The 25,109-nt window shown below is 48.6% G+C and overlaps 1 protein-coding gene across 2 annotated transcripts in view; it reads left to right on the top strand.

Moving 5' to 3' along the window:
* Positions 1-25,109, top strand: part of CACNA1B (calcium voltage-gated channel subunit alpha1 B) — a 295,914-nt gene that overhangs the window by 260,095 nt on the left and 10,710 nt on the right. For both annotated transcript variants that reach the window (XM_053996161.1, XM_053996160.1), the window contains exons 36-41: positions 212-362; positions 3,778-3,905; positions 10,836-10,932; positions 19,934-20,042; positions 22,716-22,823; positions 24,321-24,430. In XM_053996161.1, coding sequence (XP_053852136.1) covers positions 212-362; positions 3,778-3,905; positions 10,836-10,932; positions 19,934-20,042; positions 22,716-22,823; positions 24,321-24,430 — 703 coding nt within the window. The remainder of the gene's footprint in view (positions 1-211; positions 363-3,777; positions 3,906-10,835; positions 10,933-19,933; positions 20,043-22,715; positions 22,824-24,320; positions 24,431-25,109) is intronic.

Genomic DNA, 25,109 nt, shown 5'->3' with positions numbered 1-25,109 from the left:
CCTGTCTGGTTTTTCTTACCCCCTGTAACAGAGGGAAATGTTCTTTCTCCTTTCTTTTTCAAGAGTAGTTCCAACTCCCAGTATAAATACAGTCTCTGCTCCTGGGCACAACCTTCCACCTCATTAATTTGGTTAATTGGGTGCAGTATTATTGCAGGGTGGCTGTCATGAGGAAGGGTGGATAAACTCAGCCTCTGCTCTGGTGTTGCAGGAGCGCTACAGGGGAAGCCTGGCACGAGATCATGTTGTCCTGCTTGAGCAACAGAGCCTGTGACCCCCTCTCTGGCCTCACCAAAAAGGAATGTGGCAGTGATTTTGCCTATTTCTACTTCGTGTCCTTCATTTTCCTCTGCTCCTTCCTGGTAAGTCAGTCCTGACCCTCCTAAAGGGGGGGGGTGCTGGTGTGGATCCCCCAAACCCTTCCCTCCCCACCCCTGTGCCTCCCCCTCATCCCTAATTATAATTTAGACACTGCCAAGCCAGCTTTGCTAACCCCATTTATCATCCTGCTGATAAAATCCCCACAGAGATCATTTAGTCATTAAAGGGAAAGGGTTTATCTTTCTTCTCACAGGGAGGAGGGGGTCTAACACTTGGAATTAAGCATTAATCGGGTTTGTCTTGATTTATACCATCCCTTTGAAGAAGGGCAGTGGGGAGGGCAGGGGGACAATGCCCAAGTTCAGCAGCATCACACTCATTTCACAGAACCCCAGGATCTGCTGAGATGGAAGTGACCCACAAGGATCATCATTTGTTTGCCAAACAAATGCAAAAATCACTTTTTTTTTTTCTACCAGAAAAGCTTTAGACATGAAAGCACTGAGAGCTGCTGAGCTTGGTTTGTACCTGTGGTCATTGTGGGGCTGAGCTTTATGAGGTGTCAATGCCTTTTTGGGGCTACCTAAAAACAGAGGCCAGGCAAAATTAAGGGAATAAAAAGCAGGAATATTTATTGAAGGCCCTTCAGGTACATTTTGGGCAGACAAAGCCCCCCAGGGGCTACACCCAAAATGGACAATGGGTCACGGGTTTCACACTTTTATAAGTTTGGTCCATTTGCATATTGGGGGTTCATCTGCCAATTCCAGCTTCAGCTAATGAAGTCATTTAGTCCAGGTTTGCTCCCCCCAAGTCACTTTTGTTTCCATCTCTGGGGGCCTGAGGCAGTGAGGTGTCCTTGATTGCCAGGCCTGGAGAGGAATTGTTGTGTCTGCCCAAACTGGGAAAGCAGCAGCTCCCACTGTGTGTGGAGTTCAGAGTTCTACACTAAAGAACTGCAGGGTTACAAATAGATGGAAAATAGAAAAGCTCAAATCCCAAGGGATCAGTGCCAGTGCCTTCCTGAGCATTCATAAACACCTCCCTGCTCCTTGGGTCACTTCCCAGCCCTGCTGGGACAGAGCAGTGGAAAAGCAGGGGCAGGGAGCCAGTTAAAGCTCGGGCAGGAGGAGCTGAGAGCTCTGTGACGTTCCAAAAGCAGCGCAGGAGCCTTCGCTCAGTTCCAGGGCTTTGCTGAACAATCCCACGTTTGATGCTCTGTGCAGCCAATCCCTGCTGTCCCCAGGACCCCTCCAGCAGGAAAAGGAGCTCCACGTGGCAGCTTGGAGCTGGATATGGACACACCAACTTCAGTGTCCCCCTGCTGAGACCCTTTGTGTGGCTGCTGTTGTTCCTTTGGCCACCCAGGGATTATTTCTCATGCGTGTATTAAAAAACCTGCAGCCTGAAAGCTTATCCAAAGTTAATGCTTCCTTCAGCATTCTGGGCTTTAAACCCAAATTTTTCCCTCACATAAATCTCTAACCCAACATCAGCCATTCTCATTGTTATTTTCATGTGCATTATTGTTATTGAAGCTTATTTAAAAAAAAAAAAAAAAATAAAAAAAAAAAAACACAAAAAAAAACCAAAACAACAAAACAACAGCAAAAAACCCAAACCAAACCAAATCACAAAACCAACCAAAACCCCCACAAAACCCACCAAAAACCCCCAAAAGAAATAAAACAAGTACAAGTAACAGCTCCTCCCCAGAGTCCCCTCCCTGGGTTTGTCAGTTGTCCCACTCAAGATGTGAGAGCAGAATTGGAGGCTGGAGCAGCTCTGTGCAAATCCAGCTCTGTGTGAGCTTTGTCCCTGAGTCAGCACTCCCAGAAAATCCTGGGAAATGGGACCAGGAGAGGGGAGAGCCCTTGAAGGAGCTAAAACCCAAAACCAGGCAAAGCCAAGCAGCTGAACTGCTACAGGACAGGGCTGTAACTGATATTTTAAAATATATTCAGCACTTCATTGCTTCCTCATGAGCAATTAAAGCTTTGCAGAGCCCCAGCCTTGCCAGGAGGGCACATTTTTATGGCTTGTTCAACATCACCCCATAGATTGAGGGGGTTTGGATTGTATATTTGGGTTTAAATGGTGTTTCTGGCTCTTTGTGGATGTGCAGCTTGACACAATTTTCCTCCTGTCGTTTGCTGGAGAAAAATATAAATTGAAATTTAGGTTGAGAAATATCAAATGAAAGTTAAGAATATACAGGAGGGAGAAAAATAGAAATTGAAATGTATATTAAAAAAACAGAAATTGAAAGTTTGAGATCCTGGGGCTTTATCCAGCATCCATTCCCTGCTGTCCTCCTGCTCTCCAGTCTGCACATTGATCTTTTCCCAAGGAAATCCTCGTGACTTTTCCTGTTCTTTAATAACAGGAGAATTTCATGTGCCAGAGGCGTTTCCAGGCTCTTGTTGGTGGCTGTTAGGGACAGGAGCCTTTTGTGTGTCCTGCCCCTCACCTTTCTGGGGACCTTGGGAGGCTGGAATTGTTATGACTCTAAAATAGCACCTTTAGGCTGGAGAATGGGATTTCCTCTAGCTGTTCTGGTGTTGATGTGCCTTGATCTGGACGTGCTGGATGAGTTCCCATCTCCTGGCTGGAGGAGCAGTGGCTGCAGCCCCTGTGTGGGCTGTGCTGGAGGGGAGAAGGAAGGGAAAGGGCTGATCCAGCTGGGATCCGGGCTGGACCATGCTGGAGGCAGCACCAGTGATGGGGACGTGGAAAAATGGGCAGGAGAGGAGGAAGCAGCAGTGGCATTCCCAGGGATCCAGGGCTCTGTTCCAAGAGTTTCTCCCTGGGCTGAGGCTGCTCCTTGTAGAAACATCCAGTTATGGGAATCATGCATGCTTCCCTTCCAGGTTTTAATTTTAATTCCCCTTCCTCTTTACCTTCCCTTCTTCTTCCCTTCCCATTTTCCTTTCCTTCCCCCTTTCCCTTTTTCTCCCTTCCCCCTTCTTTCCCTTCATTCTCCCTTCTCCCTTCCCTTCTCTCTTCCCCTCTCTCTTCTCCTTTCCCTTCCTTTCTCCTTTCCCTCCTTCTGCCTTCCCCTTCTGCTTTCTCCCTTCCCTTCTCTGCTTCCCTCTCCCTTCTTTCCCTTTTCCTTTCTTCCCCCTTCCTTTCTCTCTTCCCTTCTCTGTTCTCCTCTCTCTTCTCCTTTCCCTTCCTTTCTCCTTTCCCTTTTTCTCCCTTCCCTTCTCTACTCCCCTCTCCCTTTCCCTTTTCCTCTCTTCCCCATTTTGCCTTTCCCTTCTCCCTTTCTCCCTTCCCTTCTCTGTTCTCCACTCTCTTCTCCTTTCCCATTTTCTCCCTTCTCCTTTCCCTTCTCCGTTCTCCCTTCCCTTCTTTGTTCCCCTCTCCCCTTCTCCTTTCCCTTCCTTTCCCCTTTCCCCCTCTCCTTTCCCTCTGCCTGCCCTCCCGGGCCCCATCCCCGCTCCCTCCCCGCAGATGCTGAACCTGTTCGTGGCGGTGATCATGGACAATTTCGAGTACCTGACCCGGGACTCCTCCATCCTCGGGCCGCACCACCTGGACGAGTTTGTCCGGGTGTGGGCTGAGTACGACCCCGCAGCCTGGTACGTGCTGGGACCCCGGGGTGGGACAGGGGGACCCCGGGGTGGGACAGAAGGGACTATCCCTACAAATGTCAAAAACAGTCCATACAACATTAAAAAACTTTTTCATTACTAACACCCAACTTAACAATTACAAAAACCTAAAAACGTAAAGAAAAAAAAAATATTATCCAAATTATAACAATACTGTTCACACATAAAACTCAAAAAATTACAGCTACAATATTCTCACCGCAAACAACATCAAAAATAACCTTAACTCAATTAAACCAAAGTGTTAGTTAAACAAACACACTCATACCATCTCTTACACTAAGTGACATACTAACAAACGTCAACAGTATAAAACAAGTAACTCTTCAAACAAAACAACAATTAATTAATTATCACTAACACATAAACACAAAGAATTTAAAAACATGTACTACATAAACTTATCTAACAATTCAAAATCAATTCATAAAGACATAAAACAATTACAAAACAGTGTAGCCAAACTCCGAAAAGTTCCTAAATCTACTAATCTACAGAGGGGACAGTGCAGCTGTAATGCTGCACCTGAGCCTGTTTTAACGGGAACAACTCCAGGATTTGAGGGAAGGCCGCTGTTAAATGCTGCAATTCCCGGAGCGCTGGAGAGGAACAAACCTGCTGGCACTGCAAGGGCCTTTCCTTCACGCACACCCAACCCCTGAAAGCAAGGCACCAAAAATGAGCAGATTAACAGCCTCACTTCCACCGAGCCTGCCTAAATGGCCGTGGAGAAAAGCTATTTAGCACTTCCAAAAGGAGCTTTTGCTTCCTGCATCCCATCCGGAGATGCAAATCCGCAAATCTCTGGCTGTTGGCAGCACTTGAGGGTGTGGAAGAGGTTCACAGCTCATTTGTGCAGCGTTTTTTAATTGAGATCCACCTTGGTGGTTTCCCAAGTGCTGTGCAGACAGCCCGGGCTGCATCTGAGTCAGGTCCTGCAGGCTCTGCTTCCATCCTCCCACCCGCTCCCAGAGGGAATGATGTGATGTTCCTCTGCCTTAGGGTGGTTTCCTGAAAATATGGGATTTTTTCAAACAGCCTTGCCTCATTAAACACAACATTTTTCTCCTGGAAGCCTCCTTGTAATGACATCAAACTCTACGTGGGAATTTTGGCCTTTTGAGTAATATTTAGCTCTGGAGTTGCAGTTGAGGTTATAAGATGTGCAAAACGATCAGGATAAAATGAAATGGGCCAAAGTTTGGAAGTGTTTAATTCTTATATTATATTTAATTCTCTGATAAAATATTCCTGATTTATGAGGGGGTGAAAGGAGGGGATGGCTTTCACACACTGGACAATGAGATGTTTATTTTAGGGGTTTATTTTTTAAATTTTATTTCTTCTAAGACACAGGGAGACCTGCACACTGTGTTTAGGCAGTGGAGCAGCAGCACAGACCCCAAATTAAGGAATTTTTTAAAATTGAGGGAATGGCCCTGCCAAATGACCACTTCTAGTGCAGGACTGATTTAATAATTGCTTTTCTGAATTGCTCCACTACAGCCCTGGTGATGGGGTTATTCTCATTTCTGGATGCTCTGTCCCAGGTCCCAATAATTCCCTTGATATTCTATTTGGGGATTTGCCTGATAGGAGACTCTTTGTAAATTTAAATCTGCTAATTTTGGATCCCTTTTTTCCTCCCTGCTAGTTCCTGTGCCATGAATCTGCTCTGGATTTGTGATGCCTCCAGCTCTTCCAATCTTTCCTTTCTTTTTTGTTTCCCTTCAGCAGAGACAGAGGCAGGGAGTGTTTGGATAATCAACATCTCAAACTCCCTGCTAGGATGCAATTAAACTGCTTTAAAATCTCACTTCAAATGATTTAGCCTAACTTTAAATGGAAACTTGTTCCAAAACCCTGCATTTCTCTGAACTGTGGGGGATTTTAACTGCTCCAAGCCACCCCTACTACCAACCTGAATATTTACTCCACACTTACTACCAGCTTGTAATCTCCAGGCAGATTTTCATCCCCACGAGCTTTTCGACACAGCAAATGCTTTGTGGGGATCTAGCAGGCATAAATAGCTTTTCTTTTTCCCTTTTTCCAATCCAATCCTGTCTCTTCCCACTAGAAAATCTCAATGAGGCTGAAAACTCGGCAGTGCCTGGTTGCTCCTTAGAAAAACAGCCTTGGCTCTCCATCCGTGGGAGGAGGAACACACCTGCAAGGGGGAAAATGGGATCAATGTGGATTTTTAATGTTTCTATTCGGGAACTTTCCACCCAGGGGAGGCACCAGCACCGAGTTTACAGGAAGATTTCTCGCTCTATTAACTCTGAGTCACTCAGGGGCCAAACCTTTCCACTCCCAGAGCTGCTAATGCAGAAGATGTCAGATAGTAAGATGCTAATTCTAGGGTTTTTTTGGGTTTTTTTCTCTAACCCAGTTCCCTTTTCACTCTGGTGGGAAGTTATTGAGTGTGAATTAGTTCCACTGAGATCACATTTTCAGAAGTGCAACTAAAATCTCCACAAGCCTGAAATCCTTTCACACTTTAAGCCAGAACTGAGCTTTCAATAATTTTGATTTAAGACCTTTCTGGTCTTAGAGGTCCTTTTCAACCCAAGTGATTTTCTGATTTGATTATTCCATGATTTGAGCTGAATGTGGTCACTCACTGATCACTTCTCCCAAGGTCTCTTCCTTGATTATCCCAAGGAAAAGGGAATTACAGTGTTTGTCCACTTTCCTTAGCTTGAGACCTCAGTGAAAAGATGCTCCACAACTGTTATATTTTTATTATATACATAATATTTTAAACACAACTTAATGTGTATTTTACCCCTATTTCTGAAATCACCTTTGGTTTTGTTACAAAATGCATCTCCCTGGAAACTTTCCTAGGAAAAAACATTCAAATTGAAGTAAAAAAGGCAGCTGGGAGCTGTTATTCCAGCTGTGCCACCTTCCCTAGGGGTGAGTGTGGGAATGTGAGTATAAGGATGAGCTGGATTTAGGGATGGCAAAAAGCCTTGAACTCAAAAAAAAAAAAAAAAAAAAAAAAAAAAAAAGGACTGAGAGAAATGGGGAGCACAGGGTGGTTTGGTGGGACTTAATTAAGAAAGGAGGGCAAACAGGATTTAATGATGAACAGGGAAAAATAATTGGATTTCTAGGAGATTTTCTTTGTTCAACCCATAGAAAGTGAGTTGTTTATCTGTTTTATTCCTCTCCCAGTGCCCACCCCATGGAGATACTGCTGATGTTGCTGTGGCCATCCCACTGCCATCAGCTGTCCCCAGAGCACTCAGGAGGAGCTGCAGGTGCTCCCAAGGGAGCTCTGGGATAACGGGATGCTGAGGAAAATCAGATTTAAAGAAAAACTGTGGCTGCTCCATCCCTGGGAGTGTCCAAGGCCAGGCTGGAGGGGCTTGGAGCACCCTGGGATAGTGGAAGGTGTCCCTATGGAATGGGATGGACTTTAAGGTCCTTCCACCCCAAACCATTCTGGAATTCTCTGAACCTGGGAGAGGATCCCTGTTTGTCCTGATTTTGTGCCATGATCTCCCAATGCAAAGCATCTGTTGGTTTTCCAGCCTTCCACGGACTCTTGGAGAGCTCAGGGAAGTGTTCAGCCATATTTTCCACACCCTGATTTTCCAGAATCCTTCTAAATTGTAAGGAAAGTGTTAATTTGGTACCTCAGTTAAACCAAAACCTTTTTAGACCCACATTTAGGCCTGGAGCCAAGACTTGCATGGTTCCATCTGCTCTCAAATTCATGGTTTGCACTTGATTGGGAAAAGCTTTGAATAGACCTTAATTCTTCACATCCCAAAAAGCAGCAACACTGAAGTTCTCCCAAAACATTCCAGCCTTCTTTGCAGAGTGCACCAAAATAAATACAGGGAGGCCAAAGCATCCCAGCTTTTTTCAGAGGTAATTTTGAAGTTCGGCTCTTCTCACGTATGAGTTGGTTGTACAAAAAAGATTGAGAAATATAATCCTGCTGTTTAATTGGCTGAAATTATTGTGGGGAGTTAATGAGAGTGACCATAAAGCTTCCAGGAGGCGTTTGATTTCTCCCTCTACTATGGAAAGCTGGATTTTCCCAGTGCCAATGCCCAGCACGGCTCTGGAGGTGACACTTTCTGCTCTCCCAGCAAATTCCTCATTGCCCAGGAATGGCCCTGCTGGGGTTATGTAGGAGGTGACAGTGGCAGGGAGAGGTTCCCAAGGTTTTAAAGCAGCTGATTTGAATCCTGGCAATGATCCATTGAAGAGCTGTAATGAAATCCCAGGAATTATCCATTGAAGAGGCTCTTTGTGGCCTGCAGGCTCCGGGTGTTGGGCAGCAGAGTCTGGAGGCTGATGCTCAGGCACAGGGAATTAAAACATGAGTGGGAAGGGAAACCAAATGTTTGGGAAGCCTTCCACACAGAACTGAAGGTTTCCCAGAGGAAAATCCAAGGATATAAGGTTGGGTGAGCAGTTGGAAGTTCTCTGTGTGTGTTAAAGTGGCTCCTTCCTTTCCAGACTAACCTTTCTTTTCAGCGTGTTTTGCCCTTCCAACTTGTCCTGTTGGCCTATGGAAAAGCTGTTTCTTCACTGTTTCTCTGTGGAAAAGCTGATTCCTCCCTGTTAGCCTGTGGAAAAGATGATTCCTGTTGGATTTTGCTGTCATAACCTCTGGTGTTTCCTTTCCAGTTGCCGCATTCATTATAAGGATATGTACAATTTGTTACGTGTAATTGCTCCACCCCTGGGCTTAGGAAAGAAGTGCCCTCATAGGGTGGCCTACAAGGTTTGGAATTTCAGAGATCCCTCCAGCATCTCCAGTCCTGGTTCTGTTTCTTTTTATCCCCTCTTCCCTCCCCCAAGTGCAAATGCAACCAGTAGAGAAAAGAAACTGTAACGTAACCAATCCCTCGCCTGAAAAAAGGAATGATTGAGTGACTGCCTCCTTTTTCCTCCATGCATCCCTTCCCTGTCTCCTCCCACACCCCAGCTGCCTGGGGACAGGCAGTTTTATGGGACAGGGAACCCTCCGGCTTCCATCCTGCCAGCTCCAGGTGGGAAGTCCTGGGGAAAATTATCCCAGCACTTCCATATATTCCAGAGAAATGGCATCCCAAGGTTTCCAGGGAGCAGCAAGTTTGGTTTGGCTTTGCAGCATTGCTGAGTGATCAACTTGCCCTTTCCTGAGCTGGAAAACCATTGGATCTGGGCAGAGATGAGGGATGAGGGATGAGCTTTCCATGGTGCCGCAGCCAGAGATGGCCTGGCGGTTCAATGATGTCTCTAAGCTGTGGTGGACACCCAGGGAGAGCTCCTGCTCATGGCACAGGGAGAGCTCACTGTGCTTGGGAACGCAGGTGAGGGATCTGGGACAGACCTTGCTGAGAAATCAGCACGGGATGGGCATCAGTGGGGACCCAGTTCCAGGCAGGGAATTTCTTGGAAAACAGAGGATGAAACAGAAGGCTGGAAGCAGCCAGCCCAGAGCTTCCTCTTCCTCTCCACTGCAGCCCAGGTGTTTCCCACACCTGACTGAGGATTAAGAGCTCAGAAGTTCTGCAGAGGAAGAGGAGACCCCACGCCCCAGCCCAGGAGCAGGAAGGAACCAGGGGAGGGCATTGGCTCCAGTTCCCATCTGTGTCTCTCAGCAGCTGGGCTGGGAAAGCTGGGTGGGATTTTATCTCAGCAGTTACCAGGGACAGGAATAGATGGTTTGGGCTGGGTGAGTTCTCCCCTCCTCCTCCCCCTCCTCCATCAAAGCTTTACATAGGAACTGAGATCTATATCAGGGCTTTGGGCTGGTGGGAAGGTTCCTGCTCAGAAAGGGGGCTTTAAATGGGTGCTTAGGTTTTCCCTGCTGGTGTAGAGATGATGACATTATCCTGCTTTTCCAGGGATTAAACTTTAATAAATAACATCCCTGGGTCTCCTCAGATGCCAGGCAGCAGAGGTTTGCACATTGTATAAGCAGGCAGCTTGTTGGGAAAACAAAAGGAGATTGGCACAGTTCTGCTCCCAGTTCCAACAGGTATATAAAGGTGAAGCAGGAATTTTCTGCTGTTTTGCACCCCTTGTTTTTCAGGCCAGGATTCATCCACCACCACCACTGTGTGCTGAAGGGAGATGCCCTCAGCAATGGGCTGCTCTGAGGGACTTTTCCCAAACCTCTGCCAATTCCCAGTTGAGGTTGGCTTGTTGAAAAACAAGCCCCATCAAAAGTGAGGGAGGAGCAGGTTCCCTTCCCACCTCCTGCCAGGGCTGGGCTCTGCTTTTGCTGGAGCAGGAATTTGCAGAATCCCAGCCTCAGCTGGGAGTGGGAGCAGTCCCAGTGCGTCCCTCAGCAAACCCCGCACGATTGACTTCTCCCTTGTCCCGTCACCCAAACCCAAAGTGCTGCTTGCTGGAAGGAAGGCTGGGCTGTGTTCCCCCAGCTCTGTCCCATAACTCTGCCCCCCAGCTCTCCCTGGCATGGTGACCTGACTGGTTTGGGGGGTGGTGGGGAACCTTCATCCCCCACCCTGCCAACAGCCAGGCAAACCCAGCCCTGCCACCCCTTCTCCCCCGGGGGACATCAGTCATTCCCCGGGGACATCAGTCATTCCCCAGGGGCATCAAGCGTTCCCCAGGGGACATCAATCATTCCCAGGGCCACGGGCCACCCCTGCAGGAGGAGGAGACGTTGGGCGCCGAAACAGCAACGGAAGCGGAGCCTCCTTTCTCCTGCCCCACCTCTTGAGTTTGGTTTTGTTTCCCGGAGAAATCTGATTAACCAGATCTCTGTTTTCTTGTCTGCTTTCCCTTCTCTCTCTCCCCTCCTTTTCATTTGCTCCACTGTGTTGCCTTTTCCCCCACCCCTTCCCCATTTTCCCCGCCTCAATCCGATGGGATTTCTGTGTCCTGGTGCTTTTGCCTCCATCCCTGTGGTCCCAGCGGGCGCATCAGTTACACAGACATGTATGAGATGCTGAGACACATGTCCCCACCTCTAGGCCTTGGGAAGAAATGCCCAGCTCGTGTTGCCTATAAGGTAGAAAACCTCCCCAGGAACTCCTGCCCAACCACCAGCTTTCTGTGCCGTGGCTGAAGTGGGGTTTCTGTGGCATTGGTGTTGTTCTTCTGGACTTTTCTGGTGCTTTCTCTGCTTTCCAAGCAAGACTTTGGATCTTCTGATTTTTTTTTTCTTTTTAATTTTTATATATTTATATATATATATATATAATTTTTTTTGGGTAACTTTTTTTACGGTCTTTGAAACTCTGGCACATCAATTTGTCTTTCTGTCTTTGCTCTCTCCCTATCAGTGTTTCTCTCTCTTTTCTCTCATTCTGCTTCCATTTAGGTTAATTTGGGGAGGGACCATGCTAATAAGCAAATTACCCCCCACTAGATCCCCATTTTTCTTCCTGGGGCTCTTTGTCTCACTAACCCTTCAGTAGAATGTTGTTTTTCCTTCCTCTTAATTAGATTGGAGTAATTAAAGTAGGCAGTACTGTAGGAGTGAGCAAGCAATTAAACAGAGACTACACCAGAAGGGCTCCTTAAACACCCTCGTGGAAGAAATGACTTTAACAGAAAACATTTAGGACAGGGAGATGGAGAAATCACTCCAGCTTATTGCTGATTTAGCAAGACTTTTTAATTGAGCCACCAGAATGAATTCTATCCAAAGGCTGCTGCCTGGGTGGAAGTTCAGATGGAAATGGAGCAGACCCAGTAAAGGCCAGGCTCGGGATGCTTGGAAGCTTCCATCAAGGTGATTCCTTGGAAGTTTCACCACTGAACCTCACAGTTTAGAGGGAGAGTTTGCTCAGAACCATTTATCACTGGTTGAGGATCCATCAAACCCAACAGGATTTTTTGGCTGCTGGTGTCACTCCAGCCACTCCCAAACACCAAAACTCAGTCCAGTGGATCCACATCACAACAGCCCCTCCTGTACTGAGGGGCTTTTCATTGAGACTAAATAAACCCAAGATTTTTGTGAAGAGGCTCAAGCTAGACCCAAACCTGGGGCTGATTCATTCAGGCAAGAAGAAATTCAGATAAATCTTCCTACAAGATCCTTCCTCAGCGTGCCAGAATTTAAAATAAAAGGAAAACGAAACATAACCTTAAATCTCTCCACTTAGGTGGCTTTGCTGTATTTGATTTGTTTCTGGCCACCATAACTGAGCTTGAGGCACCCAACTAGATCAGAATTCCAGGTCTCAGCTATTTTAGACACCAATTATCCACAGAAATCCAAGGATTTGCCACCTGGGAGTTTCCATTGCTTTAGGAAGCTGTGTCCTGCTGAAAGGAGGTGTTTGCACGTGGGCAACCAGACCTGCTCTGGGGCTGTACCGGAAGGATAAAATTCTTTTTTTTTTTCCCCTAAATCTTGTAGAATTCAAAAAGGAAGAAAACAAAGGGGAAAAGAGATCATCTGTTAAAACAGGCATTTTAAATAAGATTTTGGGCTGGTTTTCATAGCAGACTCTGTGCCCACAGGCATTTCTTCAGCCTGAGAATTTCCTGAGATCTCCTTTAATATGTCTGTCCCTACAGAACAAACCCACAGAACCAGGGTACATACGAATGGCTTCTTTTTATAACGCAGACTCCTGATTTTTAAAGATATAATTAATTTTTCCCCATCTCAGAAGAAGCCTCTGGATTGTGTCTGTGTGTCACAAGCACAGGCAGAGATGGGTTCCAACAGCTCCAGGCTGGGTGAACATCAGATTTCCATGAGTTTGGAGATGATCACATTCATTTTCCCCCTTATCAAAGAGCCCTGGACTACAAAATATGGATTTAAGACAAGATCAGGATTTCCCCCATGGATTAAAGCTGCGCTTTGGGCTGGTCTCTCACTCAGTTATTGCTGATAAAATTAACCCCTCATGGGGTAGGACTGGTTTTTGCTCTTTCCCTCCTCCACTTCTCCGTGCAGCACATCCATGGCTGGTGCTGGGCATCTTCCCCCATGACTGTGGTGGGATGTGGCACCCCCTGCCCTGCTCCTGCCAGGTGCCCCCCTGGTGCCACTCATGTGACATCCACTCCCAGGTGGATGAGAGACTCAGGAGGACACTGAAATCCCCCTGGGCACTGATGCCTCCCCAGAGCCTGGAGAGGGACATTGACCCCCTGCTCCTGCAGGTGCAGCTCAGTCAGTGCCAACAGCAGCCAGGGCTTTGTCTCTGCCCTATTTTTGCCCTCTCCCTCTGGTTTTTAAAACCCTGACTATTCTGTCCAGCAAAAGCTCTTTTGCCCCACATATCCCCCCCTTTTTCTTTCTGTGTCTACTTTCCCCAGTCCTCGTCAGAGGTTTTGTGTGTTTTCCCCCCATCTTTGTTGCCTTCTCAGTACGTCCACGCTGGTTTTTGTTTGGATTTTCCCCTCTTTGCAGCCTACTTGGCTGCTGTCCTTCCTTTCTGCTGTTTTCTGGTTCCCCTTTCTCAACTGTTCTCCTTGGTCAGCCTGACCAGCCTCTGCAGTTCCGTGTGCGTGGCTTTGCTGCTCGCCCGAGGTGCATGGGATCCTCGGGCATCAGGGAGCTCTATCCTGCCCTGGGCTGGGGGAGGAGGCTGGAAAAACCCAAATTCCTGTGGTCAGTTCTGGGCCACCCACAGTGAGTAGGGTATTGAGGGGCTGGAGCGTGTCCAGGGAAGGGAACAGAGCTGGGAAGGGGCTGGAGCCCCAGGAGAGGCTGAGGGAGCTGGGAAGGGGCTCAGCCTGGAGAAAAGGAGGCTCAGGGGGGACCTTGTGGCTCTGCACAGCTCCTGACAGGAGGGGACAGCCGGGGGGGTCGGGCTCTGCTCCAGGGAACAGGGACAGGAGGAGAGGGAACGGCCTCAGGCTGGGCCAGGGCAGGCTCAGGATGGACAGCAGCAGGAATTTCTTCACAAAGAAAGAGTTTTCACAAAGAGTTTTCAAGCCCTGGAAGAGGCTGCCCAGGGCAGTGGTGGAATCACAACTGCTGGAGGGATTTAAAACCATACAAATGTGGATATGGCACTTGGGAACATGGGTCAGAGGTGGCCTTGCAGTGCTGGATCAGTGTTTGGACTCGATGATCTTGGAGGTCTTCTCCATCCTAAATGATTCTGTGAATCCATGAATTTTAGTCTTTTCTATCCCATAAGAAGAAAAGGGGGAAGAAAACCTCTTTGGCTTCACTCTGCTGTATTAGGATTTGCTCACTGTCCTTGCCCATGGCAGAGGGTGGAACTGGATGAGTTTTGAGGTCCCTTCCAACCCAAACCATCCCGGGATTCTGTGATTCCTGGCATGATCTCAAAGCTGGGCTGCTCCACCAGGATGCAGCGAGAGGGATGAAAGCCATGGAGAGCCAGCAGAATTAAACCAGAGTCGAATCATTCCAACTAGGTCGGGGTGAATTATTCATAGCAAATAATTTATTCACCAAACTCGACCTCATTTCCCACAGCAGCGCTCCACTGTCCCAAATTTATTCCTGTCTGGGGATCATTCCCAGAGCAGTTCCTGCCCCAGAGCCTGATGGGGTGCTCTTAATAATTCAAATCTGTCAGGGTGCCAGTAGTTTTCCAGGCACTGTGTTCTCCTCTTCCTGCTGCCTCTGGGTAAATGTGCCAGGGAAGAGGATTCAGGGTGTTGTAACTTTCTCTGGGTCAGGCTGGAATCCAGCAAGACACCTTTGATCCCGGGATGAATTTTTCCCCTATTCCTCCAACACTTTCCCTGCCTTTTGGGCCATTGTCCAAAAGCAGTTCCTGAGCAAAGCTGAAAGGGAATTTATTCCTGTCACAGAGATTTGGTTCCTCGTTAGCGCTGCCTTTGTTAATTGGCAATTAAACAGCGCCGGGGCCGCCTCCTGACCGCGCCCGGACCCCGCGCACCGAGCGCTGCCTCCCGACCCCGCCTCTAATCAGCCCCTCGTTATCAGCACAGCGTTAATTAGCAGGCTCCGGAGGAGACAAGGGCGCCGCTCCTGCCTCTGGGGCCCTCTCCTGCAGAAGCATTAACGAGCTCCAAATCCGCCTAATTAAAACGCGGGGCTGCGGGAGGGATCCCCACGCGCGGCCGGGAAACCGGAGCGGGGACTCCGCCTGCTGCTGGCTGCGCCTCCTCACCCGCCCCTGCCGGGGAGAGAGCCTGGGGATTCCTTTCCAGGCAGGTCAGGGCTCCTGGCAAGCATTTCCACCTTTTTTTCCTGCTGCCCATCGTTAATTCACCCGAGCGCCCCCGCGTTGTGGCTGGCGATTCCCAAGTGATGCAGGGAAGGAGCAGCAGGCTCCTAAAATTTCCTTTTGGGCTCCAGAAAGATGGGAAATGATCCAAATTAGAGTTGGGATTTTTTAATGTTTGTTTTGGTTCAGTTATTTTTGGTTTTGTTGGGATTTTTTTTTGGTCTTTTTTTGGTTGGTTGTTGTTTTCCCCTTTTCCTTCTTATCCCCTTTTCCTTTTTTCCCTTCCCCTCTCCCCATTCTCTCTCAAATTTTTCCATCCTGTTTCAAACCATGAGCTACAGCTCTGACACAGCCTTGAAGCAAAACTTCAGGCAGAAGAAACAGGAGCAAATGGGGGGAAAGTTAATTTTTTTAATTGAGTACACTCTAAACAACTGGTCCTTTTTTTTTTTTTTTTTTTTTTTTACCTATATTCTTATCCCTAAGTCTTTGAGAAAACTTGAGATTTTTTTTTTCTTCTAGCCTGGTTCAGGATGAAAATCAAAAGTTCTTGATTGAATTTTGGAAGGAGAAATTTTGGGTCAAGCAGAATATTTTGAGTTTGAAAAATGTTACCAATTTCAATTGGATTCCTTTTAAATGGATATTCTAGAAATGGAGAGGAATTAAATACAGATAATATTAGAAAGTAGCCTGGAAAGGCTTGAAACTTCACACTCTGCACAAGGAAATATTTTTATGTATAAGGTTATTTTGTAATATTGAAAAGAAAAAGGTTAATATAACTTCTGTTTGCAGTTTCAGCCTTTTGGCTGCATTTCTGGCACTGGGAGAAGGCACCAGACAACGCTCAAGGATCAAATCCCTCCTGGCTGTGCCAGTGTCTGGCTGAGTCCTGGCTCCTCTGGCTGCCCACGGTGATTTGGGGCATTGATTTGGGATGTGGGGTGAGCAATGTCTCACCCAACCCTCCCTCAGCACCCCAGCTGTGGTGGCAAAGCTATTTTGGATCCAAGATGAATCAATTCTTTTCTTCCAACTGCTCCTTCCTCAGCAGGAGCTCTCCAGACGTGCCAGATATTCATTTTGAAAACAGATTTTCTCAAGCCAGGGGCTTCCAAGGCAGGAATTTTCCCTGCTTTTGGGAGGATCTCGGGCAGCTTTAGTTGAGGCCTGTTGGCTTTGGCTGCTGCAGGTTCTGAGGCAGTTCTCTCTTATTTTATGGCTTTTTTTTTTGGCAAAGAAATGAGCAGCTGGAAGGTGCAACCTGCAGCTCACCTTGGCAGGGCAAGAACTCCTCAAGTGCTGTCCAAAGGGAAGTGTGAATCCCCTGAGGGGACAAAGGGACTCATCCCACCACAGCTTCCCTCTCCTGAGCTGCCCATCCCTGATGGAAGAGCAGCTCAACCCCCCATTTCTGCTCCTTGCTGGGTTCCCAAATTGGGAATTCCAATGGCCTGGAGGTGTCTGAGTTACCCGTTTGACCAGTTTGGATAGTGGGATGGAGAAAAGGGCAGTGCAGAGGGAAATGCAGGGAGGAGGGCAAGGATGTGGGGTAGGGAGAGCCTCTTCCAGGTGCCTGTTTGCAGCAAAATGTGGGGTTTGCTCAGCCAGAATTCCAAAAGTGGGAATCCCCTTGGAAAATCTTCCCCTAAATCCTCTGTTCCTGGCTGAGATTGAGGAGGAGAGCTCTGCTCTGTACAGCTGTGGGTGGCCTGTGTTCTGCATCTGTGTCCTTTGGGAATTCACCTGGGGAGACCTGAGATGTGCCAGTCACCAAGTGGTTTTTGGAGGTGGTTTTTGGGAGGATAGAGCTCTCCTGTGGGGAATTGTTCCTCATTTGCCTGTTCTTCACTTGCATGCATCTTCTTTCTCTCTGCATCCCTTACCTCTCTCCCACTCCTGTGGGATTCTAGGACTGTGATTGTTAACTGTGGGCTCTCATTGATGGTTTTTTGTAGCTTTTTGTGTGCTGAGGGCAGAATTGGAATTAAATCCCGTTTCATTTGACATGAGTGAACAGAAAAAACCCCGTGGTGTTTCCAGCACTTGACACTGTCACTGACTGAGAGGCTGGACTTCGATTTCCCTGTTTCTGGGGCTGGGCTGACACAGAATAACCTCTGGGCATGCTGTGAGGGACATCACAATGGTTTGTCCCAGACTTTAGGTGACAGGGACATTGTTACAGTGGTCTATACAGGGTGCAGTGAGAGCTGAAAATGTGTAAATAGGTAAACAAGGAGATTTCAGCTCCTCTGAGCAGATTTTACACTGGATCAGCACTTTATGCCCTTTGTCTGTTCATATCAACACCAACAAGTGTTCCCCTGGGGGGGGGGGGGGAATTGTCTCCTTGGCTGGCAGAAGGTGCCAGAGTTGGGGTCTGCCCTCCCTGAGGGCATGGAAGTGTCCAGGGCCAGGTTGGATGGAGCTTGGAGCAACCTGGGCTGGGGAAAGGTCCCTGCCCCTGGCAAGGAGTGGGATGAGATGATTTAAGGTCTTTTCCAACTCAAACCAGTCTGGGATTCTAAGGGAGCTCAGTCCATACATTTTGGAAGTGGAAGTTGGAAGTTTCTCAAAGCAGGAATGTTATCCCAGAGACGGAAAACCTGGCCACGTTTCCAGCCAGGGCTTGGTTTGGGGAAAACACAGGAGCAGCAATCAGGGTTCCCACTGAGCCTTGCCTTGCCTGAGGCTCCAGCAGGTCCCTGCTCTCACCTGCACCTCGCTGCCTTCACCAGCAGGAAAATGCCCATCGGCAGAGGAGTTTCTGTGCAGGTTTTCCCCAGCACAGCAAAGAGCAAAATCTCCATCTCTGAAAACAGTGCCAGGCTTGTGCCCACTGCTGCAGTGCCCAGAGCCCTGGGGTGGGTGCAGCTGGCATCTCTGGCAGCCTTTAGGGGCTGTTGTTAAACAAAGAGCAGGTTTCTGGGCAGACAGAGGGATGGAAATAACAGCCCAAGCAGCTTTCAGATGGGGATGAAATTCTCTCCCCAGCAAGGGGCCCAGGCCAAGCTGCCTCTGCGTTTTTGAGGCTGTGCTCAGGCAGATCAACACCCAGGGACTTCCTTGGGCTGCAAATCCCTCTGGAGAACAGAAACCCCGAGGTTTGTCTGATGTAGATCCAGACAGGGATGTTTTGAAGCAGCTGCTGAAAGCTGAGGAGCTGAGGAATCATCAGGCTGCTGAAGGAGGGGAATTCCATCCTTTAAATGTGTGCTGAGGTTATCAGCAAGGCTTGGGGCATGGAGCTGTTCTGCTGCCAGCAGGTCAGAGCTTTCCAAAGCAATTTCAGGTGCTTCCTGCTCAGGAGAATGATGGGTTTGCCCTGCCAGAGGTGGCTGGTGATGGGGAATGAGTCGCTCCCAGCTCTGAAGATCTTGGAAAATACTGATCCTGCGGGATGGTTCCATATTTGGATTGGAAGAACAGGGTGGGAATTATAATCCTGGCCATGTTACTCCAGCCTCTCCTCTCTGGGAAGGTGTGGAGGGACTGTGCAGCTCAGTGACTTGAAGGGAAGGAGACAGGAGCCAGAATGCAGGTGTCCCCAGCAGGAAGGACATTGTCACCTTTACCTGTCACCAACCATTCCACAGCTTGAGCCACATTCCAGGGCTCAGCAGGTGTTCCCAAGTGTGCTTCAGGTGGGACCAAAATACACCATCCCAGCCCTTCCAGGGACAGCACAGCTCCTGCACAAAGCCCTCACAGTGTCATTGTCCCTGGGAGTGCCTTCCTCCCATCCTGCTCCCAGCAAGGCCACCTGGATGGCTGCCAGAGCCACACTCAGGATGGAGCTGCAGCCTCGGGTGGCAGATGCAAACCTTCCATCATCGTACTTCAGTCTGTGGTGCCAGGCCCATTTTGTCCTGTTTTAGGATTTAGATGAAGGATTTGGTGAGGTCAGCTGGTGTAGGAAAGGGTGGAGGAGGTGGATTTATGATTTTTATCTCCTCAGCACGCTGCTCTGGCAGGTGGGACAGGTACAAGCCACGTGTCTGGTGCTGATTCTTTTGCTTTTTTTCTGCCAGGGTCAGGATTAAATCAGGAGATGATATTTCTTGTTGGGACTCAGATGTTTATTAGTTCTTATCCATGTTACAGTCTCACAGACCCTGAGTTCTGCAGCACTTCACTCTAACAAACTAAAAATGGAGCTGTGTCTCTCTCTCTACAAGGCCTTTTAAGGATAAACTGTCCAATTAAGCAATGACACCTAAATTATTTTTACTTTTAACGCAGTAACCAAATACCCATGGCCACAATGTGGATTTTATTACACAAAACCACCCAAACCCATGGGGAAGAAGGTGAAGAAGGACCAGCCTCTGCCCCAAAACCTCCATCTTGCTTTATATATAAATTACTCTATTCTAAACCCTTAAACTCTAAGTTTTCCACCCTGTGATATCACACACTTCTGTTCAAACTCCACCCCCACAATCCCAGTTCTGTCATTCCATTCTGGAAGCTTCCCCACGGCCTCAGGTCAGTGCAGAGTTCTCCTGGGGGTCAGTGCCTGGCAGCACAGAAAGTCTGGAATTCTCAGTGACCAGGGTTCCTACGGTCTGGATGGTGCAGACACCACTGGAGACAGTCAGGAAATGGGATGAGAGCCTCCCACCTGGCTTCTTTTGGGAGAGCTCTGTAGGATTGCAGTGCCATGCTGGCAAATTGCTCATTAAACCACTGAAGTTCCACCCCAAACCCGCTCCTGGACAGGAGCTGGCATCCATGTGCAGAAGAATTTCAGCTCAGCACACAAAAAGTTCCTTCCTGTTTGTGTTTGGGGGGTTCAGAGAGGGGCAGGAGAGGGTGGGGGGAGACTCCTGGCCCCCACTCACAGCCAGTCCTGTCTGTCCCCAGCGCCTGGTGAGGATGAACATGCCCATCTCCCCCGAGGATTTAACCGTGCACTTCACCTCCACGCTGATGGCCCTGATCCGCACGGCCCTGGAGATCAAACTGGCCTCAGGTGAGAGGGATGGGGTCCCCTGGAGATCAAACTGGCCTCAGGTGAGAGGGATGGGGTCACCTGGGGATCAAACTGGCCTCAGGTGAGAGGGATGGGGTCACCTGGGGATCAAACTGGCCTCAGGTAACAGGGATGGGGTCACCTGGAGATCAAACTGGCCTCAGGTAACAGGGATGGGGTCACCTGGAGATCAAACTGGCCTCAGGTGACAGGGATGGGGTCACCTGGAGATCAAACTGGCCTCAGGTGAGAGGGATGGGGTCACCTGGAGATCAAACTGGCCTCAGGTAACAGGGATGGGGTCACCTGGAGATCAAACTGGCCTCAGGTAACAGGGATGGGGTCACCTGGAGATCAAACTGGCCTCAGGTGAGAGGGATGCAGGACTGAGGGGTGGCTGGGTCACGTGGAGGATGCAGCAAACACACCAAGGGCAGCTCAGCTCCTTGGAATCCTCTGTGACTGTGGCACGGTCTCACAGGGATTAGGGAAGCTGAAGTCTCCTCTAGGTGTGGGTTTCATTGTGCTGCAGGTTTCCTGTATGTGGAAAAAACCCCAAAACAGCACCAATAAGAGACCAGCGCCCTGCCTGGCCTCTTCCAGAGCTTTTCCCAGCTTTGTCAGCCTCCAGCCTGTTCCTTGTAGGATGGGAGAGCATTTTCTGCCATCTGAGCTCCAGAAAACCAGGAGAATAAAATTAGAGTTTTCTGAGAGCACATCAGCTCACAGCCCAGCTCCTGACCCCGAGATGGGCTTGGCTGGTCACAGCAAGGTGCCAGGAACACCAAGGACACAGATTTATCTCTGGATGGGCCATTCACTGAAGAGTTTGACTTAATCCTTGTGGGTGCCATCCAGCTCAGAGTATTTAGTGAAATCTGTGGGTTTGGTGTCCTCCCAAAACCATGGGAATTCTGCCCCAGGTGGGAATCCTATCTTCCCATGCCAACACCTGAGGACAGGGGAGCTTGGGGAGAGGACAGAGGGGTCCTGAGCATCCCTGGCAGTGAAATGTGGGAATCTTTGCCCATCCCAGTTGAGAACCCTGCGAGGGGGAGCCCAGGATGTGTCCTCCTTGCTCTGAATCAGAAATGAGCTTCCACACCTCTGTTCTGGACTATTCCAGCCCTTCCTCCCCAGTCTCTGTGCTGGCAGCAAGGCAGGAACTCCAAGTGCCCTGCAGCACATTCCACCTTGATATAAAATGTAATTATTGAAGTGATTAATCAGGCGTTTCCTCGCCGCCCAATTAACCTTTGCAGTGTAACAAAATGCACCGGCCTTTTCTCTGGGTCGTTACCCCATCTCATCAGCCTGCCTGGGGTCACGGCGTGCCTGGCCTAAGCACTCTTACACCCAATTTCAAAGTTAACAGGAGGGAACCACGCTCCCAGGAGCAGGGGGCAAGGCAGGGTTAGGCTGCTGTGCTTTCCCGAGCGGTTTTAGGCCAAACATCTGAGTTAATCTCCTCCCTCCTGTGCCGCTTAAACTTTCCCTGTGGTGCTTTGGGGAGGCATTGCTGGAAGAAGACAAAATGTTGAGGTGCCTGGGGCTCCCCAAAGGAGTGGGATCAAGACAAGGATCAGCCACTCGTTCCTACAGATGCTTTCAGGACTTCCTGTGACTTTAAGAGCCAGCACCTTATTTGAGGAATAACTCCTAGATAAGGATGCTGAGAGTTTGTTTAGTTTTCAGTGTCTGGTTACCTGTCAGCCTTTTTCAACTGGAAAAGCTCCCCCCACCCTTTTGAAAACTGGAAGGGAGCCAAGAGGAGAACTCAGCTGATCCTCTGGATCATTTCTGTGGTTTAGTGAGGTTCTGACCTGTTTTGTTGTTATGAGCTCGCTTTGAATAGGTTCCATCTGCTACATTTAATTGAATGTTTAGTGGGTTTAACAGGCCCTTAATAAACCTCCCTAATGAGTTCCCGTGTGGGAGTTCAAACCACGGTGTAACAGAGTACCCAGAGCCTCCTCCCTTACTCTGCTCTTAGAAAAATAATCTCTGTCATTCAGATGAACTCCTTAATTGCCTGCTGTGTGGGGAATTCAGCTGGGAGCTGGCCCGGGGCTCACCCAGCCCTTAATCACTTTCCACGTGTGCATTTAGGCCCGGCTTTGGCCCTTGGAGCAGAGTCAAACCCAGCGGTTCTGCTCCACCTTAGGGTGAGGTCCCGGGGCAGAACTCTGAATTTGCATCATTGCCAGGGGGTTTGGGAGGAGCTGGTGGCAGAGGGTTTGTAATCCATCAGGACATCGGAGGGTGAACCTGACCATGGCAGAGGGTGTTGGGTTAGAGGATCTTTAAGGTCTTTTCCAACCCAAACCAATCTGTGGTTATGGGATTTTGTGATTCATGTCCAGGTCCTTTGCATCCCACCTGGGAGGTGCTGCTGCCTCCATGGGAAGGGGCAAAGGAAGAGGCACCTGCAGTTTAAGCATGGAATAAGTTTGAGCTCACATTTTAAGTCCCAGCTCAGGGTCCCCAGGGCAAGGCAAGGCTGGTCCTGCTGAGTTCATGCATTTCTGTCACAGAGAATTCACAGGTTCCCTGGGCAGGGAAGGGCTGTGCTGGCTCACCCTTCCCAAGGAATGGAAGAGGGGATGCAAACAGTGGGATGTGCTCCAGGGCAGGGGTTCACTCCTCCCCTCTCCTGTCCCTCCCTGGCTGCAGGCGGTGTGAAGCAGCACCAGTGCGATGCTGAGCTGAGGAAGGAGATCTCGCTGGTCTGGCCCAACCTGTCCCAGAAGACTCTGGATTTGCTGGTGCCTCCTCACAAACGTGAGTGCTTCAAGCACTGGGTCCATCCCAGACACCCAGGAACCCCAGATTGGGTTCTTCCCTCCTTGCCTGCTCTATCCAACCCCAGATTGGTTCTTCCCTCCTCATCTGCTCTATCCAACCCCAGATTGGGTTCTTCCCTCCTCATCTGCTCTATCCAACCCCAGATTGGGTTCTTCCCTCCTCATCTGCTCTATCCAACCCCAGATTGGTTCTTCCCTCCTCATCTGCTCTATCCAACCCCAGATTGGGTTTTTCCCTCCTTTCCTGCTCTGTCCCAAGCCCCATCTGGGTCACCTGGGGATGCAGCAAAGTCACCAAGGGCAGCTGAGCTCCTTGGCAGCCTCTGTGCTGCCCTGGCTCTGTCACACGGGGACTGGGGGAGCTGAACTCACCTCTAGGCATGGACTTCATTGTGCTGCAGGAGATTTCCTGTGCACGGAAAAGCCCAAATCCCAAACTGTGCCCAGAAGAGACCAATGCCCTGTGTGGCCTCTGCCAGAGCTTTTCCCCATTTCTGTCAGCCTCCAGCCTGTGCCTTGCAGGGTGGGAGAGCAATTTCTGCCATTTGAGCTCCAGAAAAATGGGGAGAAGAAAAGTTAAAACTTGCTGAGGACTTAGACAATCAGATGTGAGGTGTTTGGGGGTTAAAGGCATTTGTGTTATTTGGTGATGTCCTGGGCAAAAGTGTGGAGAAAATGGGGAGTTTGCTGTTCTCTTGATTAGCTCTGGACTCCTGATTAATGAGAAGCATTGGAGTAATAAAGGACTTGTTAATTAAGAAAAATGAGGGAGCTGAGGAGGTGTAAATCAGTGGGTAGTGACTGCTGAAGTCCTTCCCTCCCCTCCTCTCTTGATTCCTGTATATCTGCTGCTCAAGTTTTTTTCCATGGTGAGTGCTCCAGTGCAGGGCAGGGAGGGGCTGTCCCATGGCTTTGAGGGTGAAGAAAACATCTGGAAAAAATGAAATATTCCTTAAAAGTGTATTAGCCCATTATACCCCATTGACTGTAATTCAGAGAAGCAGGAGTAAGGCTGCTTTGTTGATAAATGCTGCCTGGGGGTCTGGGATGAATTTAGGAGTTCTCTCAGCAATGCTGACAATGCCACTGAGTTTTCCTGCCTGGCTTTTCCTACACAATCCCTGTGTTTGCCAGAGAGCTCCAAACCAAGCAAGGTAGCAACAGGCTAAGAGTTGAAGAATGTCTTGTAACCTTTTCTTTGTTTTTATTTTTCTTTCCCCTACTTTTCTGTGTCTGTTTTGCCTCATTATTCTCATACCATAAAATAAGTAATTTATTATTAATAATGATGATTTAAATTCACAAAATAAAATAATTTATTATTATTATTAATTTTATTAATAATATTTTCCCCTCAAAATTTTCATGTTGCTTCCTCCCTCTCCCCATTTTTCACCATTTGCTGTTTTTTCTTATTCCTGTCTTGTCTTCATCCTTGGAATGGCTCTGCTGTGTTTTCCCCACGCTCTGGCAGCTGATGAAATGACTGTGGGGAAGGTCTACGCAGCCCTGATGATATTTGACTTCTACAAGCAGAATAAGAACAGCAGGGAGCAAGTCCAGCCCCCCGGGGGCCTGTGCCAGGTACAAAAGGGGTCTTTGATCCTCCCTCTTGGGCAGCTTTAACAAGAACCACCAGCAGGATTCATCCAGGAGGTCTGGCTGCTCTTCCAGGCAGGGTTTCAAAATGCCGGCTCAAAAATGGAAGCCTCTCCTGAAAGTCTCTCTAAAAAAATACATTTAAAAAATTGTTGCAGTTACCTTTTTTGAAAAGAAAGATATTTTCCAAAAAAATGACAACCGATCTTTGAAAGTGTAAATGCTATGTTGAAAGGTGGCCTAGGGCACACCAAAAGATTTCCTTGGGAGACCAAAGAACTATTGAAAGCTGCTGGTAGTTTGGCTATAGAAGGCTGAAGTTATTTTTGAAAATACAAATTATTCCAGGTCGTTTTGGCTGTAATAGGTTTGCAGGTTTTTACAAATTCTAGAAAACATTTCCACACAACTGGCATTGAAAGCCCAATCACTTCCAGTAGGACAAACACCTATTGTTTTTAGGATGAGCATCCAGCTGATCTCCAGCACAGGGTGGAGATCTGTCCCACGTGTGGATGGCCCCACCAGATCCATCCAGAGCCACTGGAATTGCACTGCCCCTCTGGCCACATCCACAGGGGCATTCCCTGCTCTGCTCTGCTGACTGGGAGAGCATCCAGAGGGAAGGGGGATTGCAGCAGGATTTGGGAGAACATCCAGAGGG

The sequence above is a fragment of the Vidua macroura genome, chromosome 21 (assembly GCF_024509145.1).
Source record: "Vidua macroura isolate BioBank_ID:100142 chromosome 21, ASM2450914v1, whole genome shotgun sequence".
NCBI classification, from domain to species: domain Eukaryota; kingdom Metazoa; phylum Chordata; class Aves; order Passeriformes; family Viduidae; genus Vidua; species Vidua macroura.
This window is presented reverse-complemented; position numbering and strand designations above follow the sequence as displayed.